General features: G+C 39.1%; 2 protein-coding genes across 2 annotated transcripts; one reads left to right on the forward strand and one right to left on the reverse strand.

The window, feature by feature from the left end:
- The first annotated feature begins 1,838 nt into the window (after positions 1-1,838).
- LOC120789602 (low choriolytic enzyme-like) lies at positions 1,839-4,843 on the forward strand. Its single transcript, XM_040126391.1, has 3 exons — positions 1,839-1,926; positions 2,884-3,039; positions 4,719-4,843. The coding sequence occupies exons 1-3, from the start codon at positions 1,839-1,841 to the stop codon at positions 4,841-4,843; spliced, it is 369 nt and encodes a 122-aa protein (XP_039982325.1).
- A 2,391-nt stretch (positions 4,844-7,234) lies between these two features.
- Positions 7,235-9,687, reverse strand: fadd (Fas (tnfrsf6)-associated via death domain). Its single transcript, XM_040146684.1, has 2 exons — positions 9,303-9,687; positions 7,235-8,237 (listed from the first exon to the last, which is right to left on the reverse strand). The coding sequence occupies exons 1-2, from the start codon at positions 9,601-9,603 to the stop codon at positions 7,960-7,962; spliced, it is 579 nt and encodes a 192-aa protein (XP_040002618.1). The 5' UTR covers positions 9,604-9,687; the 3' UTR covers positions 7,235-7,959.
- Positions 9,688-10,141: the final 454 nt, after the last annotated feature.

The raw sequence follows: 10,141 nt of genomic DNA on the forward strand, positions 1-10,141 counted from the left end.
ACTAGGCTGAAGAAAATACAAAAGCTCTTATACTGTATGTAATCAGATCCACAGTGTGTAATAGCAGTATATAAACTCCTCCTTGTCAGGACTGTAGCTACCATTGAGGACATTTAGGTCCTTTTTTTGGGGAATCTTGGCATTTTGCCAAACTAGAAAAGTTGAATTTCAAATATTAAATGTGAAAACACGGTGGTATTTTATAAGACGATTGTGCTATTCGTAAACTAAACATATTTGAATAAATACATAAAAATAAATACACACGGACAGTATTTCCCCACTAACTGTAGCTTTCCTTGCTGTACTTTGAAAGAGAAAGACATAACTTTTGTGTCTGCTCTTGAGACAAGGCAGATGGAGTTCACTGCAGGGACTAGGTGCTCTTAGTCTACTGTATCTACAGCATTGTGTAGGATTCTACGATATACTGTATATATAAAGGACCGCAGTGAAAAAGTACTGTATATGTTAAAGCAGCAGGAGATGAAAAAAATAAACTCTGCAATTTGGTTTGTTTTTTAATTTTTATCCAAACCACTATCTATAGGCTGAAAGACAGAGGGCCCCAAAGTGTTCAATATTAAAAAAAACAAAAAGTAGTTATGAAATGTTGTTTCTTATTTTCAACAGTTTTAATTTCAGTACAGAAATGTATATGCCCCTTTTCATAAGTTTGCATTTATTTCATAATTGCATTTTTTAAAAACCAATAACACGTTTATTTCACGTCATGTTTATTTCAGCTGGTTTAACTGAGGTCACTCAATGTGCAACTGTCAGTTTTGCGGTGAAGAAGACCAGAAGGAGGGCTGCGGTGGGGAGAAGAGTTAACATAAAATGTGTATGCAATTAAAACCCGACTATGAGAAACAAAAATTAAGCAATTAGTCTTAATTCAATGACACAATATCAGATTAGTGTAACACAAATGAATAGTTGACAGGCAGTTTTGGTTTATGTTGATTAAGCCTGAGCGGTAAATGGACTGCACTTGTGTAGCGCTTTTCTAGTCTTATCAATAACTCAAAGCGCTTTACACTACTGCCACATTCTCCCATTCATACAGCGCTCTTTTCTATGCGTACTGTGATTTACACACCCACCCCAGATGATACATCGGGGGGAAATTTGGGGTTCGGTATCTTGCCCAAGGTCACTTCGACATGAGGACTAGAGGAACGGGGGACAACTGCCATGAAACGTGACATTAGGAGAAAGAAAAAAAAAAAGAGCATGAAATAAAAGTGTCAATGGGGAATTATTAATTAAAAATGTTTTTATTTATTATTTTCTAACAGTTCAGTTTAGATAAATTATTTTACATATATTTCTGCACATAATTATTTCATATTTCAACATTTCAAGTCTCCATAAAAGATTGTTTTCATTAAACAATCCTTGTCACCAAAGCAATTCAAGACTATTTCAGCCACTTTACCTGCAGGTTAAGATTTCACTATGCTGGAGGTTTCAGGACATCTCAGCAAGCAGAGCTGACATAAATTCTGTCTTTGTGAATGAACATCTCTAACATTTTACTCTTCTTTTCCATGTCATTCTGGGCAAGTACAGGAAGATAAGAATAACATTATAATCCCTCTTAATCCATCTTTACATAAAAGGTGAACAGTCAGATGAATTATTTTGTATATTTTTATACCTGCTTTAAAATTTCATTTGTGTTATTGAATATTTGATGACATTGTATGTGAGCAACCAAGCTGATTTCCCTGCATTTGCAGTGAAAGTACTTGATATCGGTTGATGTCTTTAAGATCCTAGTGTATGTTCAAAATGATGATGTACATTAAACATTTCATACAGTATCACATACAATGTGTTGTGCAGAGGTTGCTACCGTTGAGGAGGACACATCCAGAGAGCTTTCTGTTGTACTGCTGGAGAGAGCCAACAGAGACCGCAGTAAACAGAGCTTCACCTAGCCTTAATACAGTATTCTGTCTAGTCCCCTGACCTTAACCAAAGTTTAACCATGTCATAGTAGCCACATTATAGGACAAATACATTAAAGAAAGGCTGTCACCGAATGCAACACCAGCACTACACTTTAATGTATGACTAAAATGTTACACAATACCAATTGCAGCGCAGTATTTCTTAGTGAAAGGTTTTTAAAAAAAATGTATTTCAAATAGGTCACCATATAGCAAAAGTCACTGGATATACAGTATTTGCAGTGAATTGTCAGTAACAGAAGCAGTGTTACAGTATTAGGGATGGTACTACCATCACCTCGGTACAATTCTAGTGTCCAATGATGTTCTGATTCTCCAATGTACTAAGAAGAAAAAGCGTTTAGCAGCTTCAGATCCAAAATGAGCAAAGTCACAATCGACCTGTAAAACACCAATGGCCAAGCCATATGACGGTCTGAAAAATTAAAATTGTTACGGAAATTCTCTGCTGCTGGTGAAGAATGAAATAGACACTTCTGCCGACCGAAAAGGTTTTTATTTTCTTTGGAAAGAAAAGGTCAATCAACACACGAGCAGCCAAAATGAAGAAACACCCCAAGCATGGGGAGAACTAAGCATTTATACCTGAGGAATGCCCCCTACCCAAGGGTGTGTTTTCACACCCTTTGGTCTACTGTAGGTATTGGTGCTGACTCCCTAGGGTGTGTTCCACACCCGAGGCATCCTGCAGGATTTTGTATGTAGGTGTAAAGTCTAGACATCACAATTTAAAGCACAAAAGGACCTGATGTCTTGGTGAGATAGTGGGAGGTGGTGTATCTCAAGTGGTTGAAACACAAGGAAATTGAAATTACAATTACAGTCTTCACCAATCATAATGTAACAGTGGGGCAAATAACTTATGTATTTCAGACTCACAGACATACCTGGGTTGGTTTTGCAGCCCCTGACTTTGTTGAGCCCAACCTGATCGGAGGAGACATTGCTATCAAGTCCGAGGCTGACAGAAACGCTGACCCCTGCACCTCCAGAGACTGCTCGTGGGGAAAGTGGAGTGATGGGAAAGTCTACATCCCTTACTACATTGTCAACCACTTCTGTATGCATCAAAAGTTTTATTATTTTTATAGGGACAGATACATTTTACTCACTGAACAGACCAATGCCACATATCATGGCATTTATAGTCACAGCTAATTTAAAGGGACTTTATTTTTTAAAATTACCTTCAAAAAATACCCTGCCTGTAAATATTTAGAGTTCTGTACAACCACGCGAGGCTATTTCTTTGTTACTTTGCTTTTCATACTATAATAAATTACATGCACCATATGTGTCTAATAGAACACAATTATCCTTTCAAAATAATTTCATTGTATAAAATCAAAATAAAACTTCCAAGATGCATTTTATAAAATATAATTATTTATGCAGTCATCAGCTATAGTTAGTAGTTACTTTACAAATTAAGATTTTGCATACAAAACATACAATATGATGATCTTATAAACTGTGTTGCATTGTTATAGATTAAACAACCCAACAGTACAGAAAACTGTTAAAATGAGTTCCACCTTGACCAACTACAACAGAAAAATAGACAGATTAACAATCCAATAACATAATATATACTCAGGAGCCATTTTTCAGCATTTCGCTCTCTTTGTTTTAATACAGTGCATTTACTGATCGGTATTGCTCCTTTTTAAATTCATGGATTTAAATACTTCCTCCACCTCAATGCCAACATGTAGTTCACACTACACAATTTTAGCCCTGATTTTCCACTCGCCGACAGTTTTTGGAGATCGCCGAGAAAAGCCCCAGATCGGAGGCAAATTGTCACTCGATCACTATTTGTGAAGTGTTCAAAGACGTAATCCGAAAGAATGGCTGATGCATCGCAGACGCCTGAAAGACATCTAGCAGGCTAAACATCTGGAACTGTCGGGGAGTCTAAATCCAGTAGTGTGGAAAGTGTTGTGACCCGGTAATGACCGGCAACAAGTGGGGCAATGGGCTACAGTCACACGGGGTGAAGGGGAAACCCGGGGGAGGAGTTCTACAACATCAACAAGCATGGCTACAAGAAAATCCACTCTCGCACCCATATTCTTTTCTTTTCCTTCCTTATTTTTTCACTGCAAAGCAGTGCAAAAAAAAACTTTGATCACTCGGTTCTTCTGGACACCCAATTTGGTAGAAGAAAATCCTGCCTCGTGCATAGTATCGCATAATTTCCCTGTCACTTCTCAGTTGTGTTTCCGTTACAAAGCGTAGTTTGGAGACCAGACAGACTCATTGGGGACACCTCCTGGTGAAGGATCTTGTAATTTGTGACCCCCTGTCACTGATCACTCATGTAGTGTGCAAACCCAACGATTTCAACATTCCTGATAACAAGACAAGTTGTGTAGTGTGCACAGCACAGCAATCTGATGACTTTGAAAATCCTGTGTGTACATGGCATAAAAGTACCTTGAAGCGAGGGAACATGAATAAGTAATTTAGATGTTAAATACTGTATAAACAATAATATTAATAGGACTTAAGTGAAAGTGAAAATGACAATTACTATTGGGGTAATGATGATAAAACTTCATTTCACAACAAGATTCCAAAATAATATAGTAGACTTAATGCCTCTAAAAATATACAGTATAACCGTAATGTATTGTACAGTTCAATTACACAACAGGAGTAAGGTGAGAATAGAGTGGTGTTAGAAAAAGCTCCACTGTTACAGATCTTCTCAACCTTCCATGTTTGTCCTACCGGCCTCCAGAGAGCAGGCCATCATCACTCGTGTCCTGGAGTCCTTTTCTTCTGTTTCCTGCATCCATTTCAGACCCTACCGGAACGGTGATCATGACTGGCTGAGCATCAAGTCCGGGAACAGATAAGGCACTGGCTGTAGGTGCACCACACAACAGCAAGGTTTAAGCCATACACACAGGAGATCTGAGTTTTTGCTTTTTTGTTCAAACAATTCACACCTTCTCTTTATGTTTGAATAGAAAAGAAAGAATGTAGTAGAATATCAAATGCACACTTCTTACATTGTTGTTCTATATGGATTCTAGTGCAACAATTCCCTTTACAATTCTACATATTGATATCTTGTATGATTACTAAAAACTGTTCTATGTTTATGTTTCCCCAGCTGCTACTCATATGTGGGTCATCAGGGTGGTGGTCAGACTGTGTTTCTCGCTACAGAGGTCTGGCACGCTCACCTCTTTCTAACTCCACACCCCCAGATTTTTTTTACTTTGAAAACTTGTAGTCTCCAGCCCCAACCAACACTGACTCCAGTGACATCTCTTGATGCAATTTATCAGACTTAATGCAGCTCCCTTTGGAACTACAAAAAGCTTTATACAACTTTTTTCTGCAGTAGTACTCGCCAGCACCTGGAAACACACTGGTGGAGTTCTCCTTTTATCTCTTTATAGTCGATGTTTTTAAGAGCCACTTCATCTTAAAAGGTGGAGTAAGCTATTGTTGTTATTTGAACAGCAAAACAACATATGCCTCTGTTCATGGACTCACATCGCTAAGGCAACAACACAATTGCGGAATCCAGAGCGTCGTATACGGCGTATAAGTGGATACTCTTTCTTAGCACATAACATAAAACGTTATCAGACAAACAATATGCACACAAACACAGCATCCAAAACACAATGGAGTAAAAACTAGCGAGGGCTAGTTGTTTAAATTGTTTTTACAAAACTACAGTGACAGAGGAGAGGACTGCAGGTTTCTAGCTAAGCTAACAAGGAAGGTAACTTTACCTGGCGTAGCATTTCAAATTATGCATCCGACCAAATAATTCCACTGTGCTACCAACATGTGTTTTTAAGTTTTCGTGGCTAAAAAACTTGCAAATACCATAAGTACAATTCTAGTGTCCAATGATGTTCTGATTCTCCAATGTACTAAGAAGAAAAAGCGTTTAGCAGCTTCAGATCCAAAATGAGCAGAGTCACAATCGACCTGTAAAACACCAATGGCCAAGCCATATGACGGTCTGAAAAATAAAACTTGTTACGGAAATTCTCTGCTGCTGGTGAAGAATGAAATAGACACTTCTGCCGACCGAAAAGGTTTTTATTTTCTTTGGAAAGAAAAGGTCAATGAACACACGAGCAGCCAAAATGAAGAAACACCCCAAGCATGGGGAGAACTAAACATTTATACCTGAGGAATGCCCCCTACCCCCTACCCCCTACTTATGGACAAATACCATGATAGAGAGCAAACAACAACACAGCAAGTAATGTAACTAACGTTAGCTAGGTTGTGGGTTAGCAGACTGTCGCTACAGGTGCTGCAGTGAAGCTAATATGCAGACAGGACAGGAGGGTTTAGCTACTATAGCTAACACCACACCAACACCATATCTTGGCAAATCAGAAAGTGAGCTGAATGTCCGTGGGCAAGTCACTGAACGATTCAGACACACAAATGCGAGACCGGTACCTGCCTACTAACTAACCAGATGGGATTAGCTATCACAAACATTAGCAAACGGAACAAAACAATGTTTGACCTACTGGCTCTGTGAAACAGAGCAAAATTAACGTTTTACATACCTGTCAAACAGAAACAGAGTAACCTCCACATCCGTCTTCGTGCCTCACAACTCTCGGTTGGAAAGCCTTAGCAATGATAACACAGCTCTTCGCCCTCACCTGATCATAGCACTTTCTTTTTCAGTTTTTGTTCTTCTGACCCTCTCCTCTTTGGCTGTTTCTCGGGCATCTCTCCTTCTTGACAATGCGATAATGTTGTGGAGTTCAGCACGTGCCAGATTTACTGTCTCTCGCCCCCACTGCCCCCCTCCCCCATCAAATTCAAATCTTTACACTTGACTTTAAAACTGTAAATGTGTGTGACTTTATATGAACGTTTTCTATCATCTTTACAGGCATGGAGTACACCTTCTACAAGATTAATCCTCTGAACCATGGAACTCCTTAAGACTACAACTCTGTCATGCAATATGAGAAGTATGGATAACATCATGTTTTTATTTGATACATTTTCATTTATCTTTCATCTCCCTTGTAACTGCATTCAGAAAGTACCAAGACCCCTTTACTTTTTTCACATTTTGTTATGTTACACCAACAAAATGGTGTAACATAACACAATTTTGTTATTTCCTGCACAAAGGTAGCACAGCTAGCATAGACCAGAACTCTCTCTACTGGTTGCTAATAATGATTGCTGCCTCTGCTTTAGATATCATGTTCACAGGACCTTTAAGTGGTGATATTGCACACACAAGTACAGCCTTTTTATACTGGAGTCAGTATGAAACAGGACTGTCTCTCAGCTTTATCCCCTTGAAAAGTCCTAAGTCTAACAGTTTGGTTACTTAGTTTGACCTCTACCTTCTTCTACATTAGCAGAAAACTTAAAAACACCATGGTCCTTCTAATAATGGCACTGTTGATATAAATCAGAAAGTGTGAATGAAAATGCCACATCTAGATACAGTTTGCATTTTAATACAATGGGAAACAAATACTCTGTAAAAGACAGATGTGTTGATAAGTAGCTTTTGATATTGCTGACATTTCTGTATATGTGTCCATCACCTGCAGACCTTCCTGGATGACCGTTGTGTGACACATTATAAATACTAACACAGAAACCTCTCGATTTCAGTTTCATGAACATTATTTGATAATGAATGAGTTCATTTTTTTGTTCTCATCTTCAGATAAAAACATGAAACATGACTAATATTAGCCGACACTGAAGAGCAATTCATCATCCTGAAACAAGCTCTGATTACTTTCTTTAAACACACTTTCACTTTCTCTGGTGCATGTGTTATGACATTCATGAAGTCAATTTATTCCCCTAAACAAAGATGATTTCTTTTGCATCATTTCATATATCTACATATAACTTTTTCTATAGTTTGTTTCTTTAAATCACAGCTATCATTTTCCATTTGCATTCCCAGAGTTTATCTCAGTCTCATCTGATCTGTAAACCTTCATCAATATCCAAGGGCTGCCAGTTTGTCCTCCACCTTATCAGCAGTCAAGTTGTACTGACAGGCTCTCAGGGCTTCTAACAGCTCCTTTGTTTGGGCCTCGGCTCCTCGACTCTTCCTCCACTCCTTCAGCAACTCCACCACTGTCTCCTCCAGTTCTGTGGGATGCCTCCTGTAGATGGATTCCAGCTTGACATCAGTCAAACCAAGTTTGCGGCCCAGTTTACGCCAAGCCCTTCCGAGATTTTCGGCAATCACCTCTGTGGCAATGTCCAGTTTGGCTGAAGGATGAGGATGAGACATTGAGAGTTTAGAAAAAAAAGAAAAATGTTCATAATTTTGGGAAACACTTAACCTTAAAACAAAGCATTTTTGTACAAAAAAAAAACATAACTATTCCGACACCTCCCGAGGCCAAAAGGGACAATCGGGAATCTGCCATGGCTAATGGAGGAAAAAGTTTTCTTTTAACTTCCCTTCTGGATATGTGAAGTTAGATGTAGGTCTTTACAGAGTCAGCTGTTCCATGCAAATCAGAAAGCTAGATTTGACTTATTTACAGCCAATACGATACTGTTCCAGGTTCATTTGCCATTAACATAACATTATTACAATCCCTTTTGTATCAATTTATCTATAATACCATGGCCACAGAAAATACCCCCTTCCTGACTGGCTGGCAGGTGTCTGTTAAAATCATATAGCAGGATAGCTCAAATATTAGTTTCAGTTAATAGTTTAAAACAGTTGAAATTAGAGCTAAAATGATATATGATATAGAAATGATACATATGATCAACCCATATCAGCTTATTGCAGATATACCAGTGTCCCTGATGTTGTTTAATCAACATCAAAATAGTCACAGTCCTAGTTCTTTAAGGTCCTGATTCAATCAGTGACACTGATCTATCACTAAACTTGGTTCAGTCTTGGGGACTGACACCTGTCTGCGTATCACAGCCTGGGCTGCTTTCATTTTAGCCACTCTTTCAGCTTTGGTTGAAATCTGTCTTCCATCAGTCCCCCAGCTTTATGGAAGAGATATGCTCAAGTGCTGGAGCAAAAGTGGAGCAATGTAAGATGTAGGCAGGAGTCCTTTGGAATGGAATAACAGCTTCACCAAAATGCATCACAAACCTCTGTGTGGGGCTCAGTATTATGTCACAGTTTGAGTGGGCAGCAGAGATACTAATATATCGATTACTCTGTTCTCTGTTATATTTGTGATTGTCATGATCGTGATCATTATTATTGATATTATCATTAGTAGTGCAGCCTACATGGCCTTCCTTCAAACTCCCGGCTGTGCCCTCAACAGCGGCCCTGCGTGGCTCATACGCTACCTTTCTCCGTCTCGTCCGCCTGATTGTCGGTGTATCCAGGCTGGCTTTCAAAACTGTTTAGCTTTTCTGAGAGATCGAGTCGTTGAATTTTTTTGAGCAGCTCGGACAAATACTCCGTGTTATCTTCTCCCAGTCTGCCTCTCTCTGTCAAAAACTGGAACAGGGTCACTCCGGCTCGGATCTTCTCTGTGTCCTTTTTCCCGATCACGTGTCGACACAGAAACTTCATGTTTTCCAGCTGCTCAGTGGACAGCTGGTTAGAAATTTCTAGTAAAACGGCGTTAAACTGTAAAGAATTCATGTCTTGGACACAGACTCCACCTCCGAGCTGTTCTTTTTGAACTAGGAAATACTTGACTTTTACTTTCACTTCCGGTCTTGTGTCGGTCAGTTTGTAGCGTAGGCTACGTCCTTCACAGGTTCCACTGAAATTCTTTGAGAGTTTGGTCATGGACCAGATCCGGATCCAGATCCAGGTGTATGCTCAGGATTTTTTTTTTTTTTTGTATTTTTCTTAACATGTGCACTGTTGGTCTGAACTTAAAGGCTGTACTCAGTGCAGTTTGTAAATTAACCTGTAGTTAAAAAGGGATTATGTATATTTAGTCACTCCACTGCATTTTCAGTGATATTCTGCATTTTTAAATATATTATTTGCTGGCATGCAGAAAGTTAGATTTATTTGGGTGAATTAACCCATTACGGGGCCTGGGGCAACAATTTGCTGTTGGGCCCCTCGTGACCCCTACTGCTCTTTGTGCAAGCTGGGGCATCATTTCCACTGGGGGTTTTCAAAATTCTATTTCTGTCCACTCACTTTTATTGTTCGATGTTGATGT

Source organism: Xiphias gladius, chromosome 1, assembly GCF_016859285.1.
Source record: "Xiphias gladius isolate SHS-SW01 ecotype Sanya breed wild chromosome 1, ASM1685928v1, whole genome shotgun sequence".
Classification (NCBI taxonomy): domain Eukaryota; kingdom Metazoa; phylum Chordata; class Actinopteri; order Istiophoriformes; family Xiphiidae; genus Xiphias; species Xiphias gladius.

Coding starts and splice junctions, on each gene's coding strand:
- LOC120789602 (XM_040126391.1), top strand. CDS start 1,839: ATGTGTTGTGCAGAGGTTGCTACCGTTGAGGAGGACACATCCAGAGAG. Junction 1,927..2,883: donor GAGAGCCAACAGAGACCGCA/GTAAACAGAGCT, acceptor TTGGTTTTGCAG/CCCCTGACTTTGTTGAGCCC. Junction 3,040..4,718: donor CTACATTGTCAACCACTTCT/GTATGCATCAAA, acceptor TTGTCCTACCGG/CCTCCAGAGAGCAGGCCATC.
- fadd (XM_040146684.1), bottom strand. CDS start 9,603: ATGAATTCTTTACAGTTTAACGCCGTTTTACTAGAAATTTCTAACCAG. Junction 8,238..9,302: donor GGCGGACGAGACGGAGAAAG/GTAGCGTATGAG, acceptor CTCATCCTTCAG/CCAAACTGGACATTGCCACA.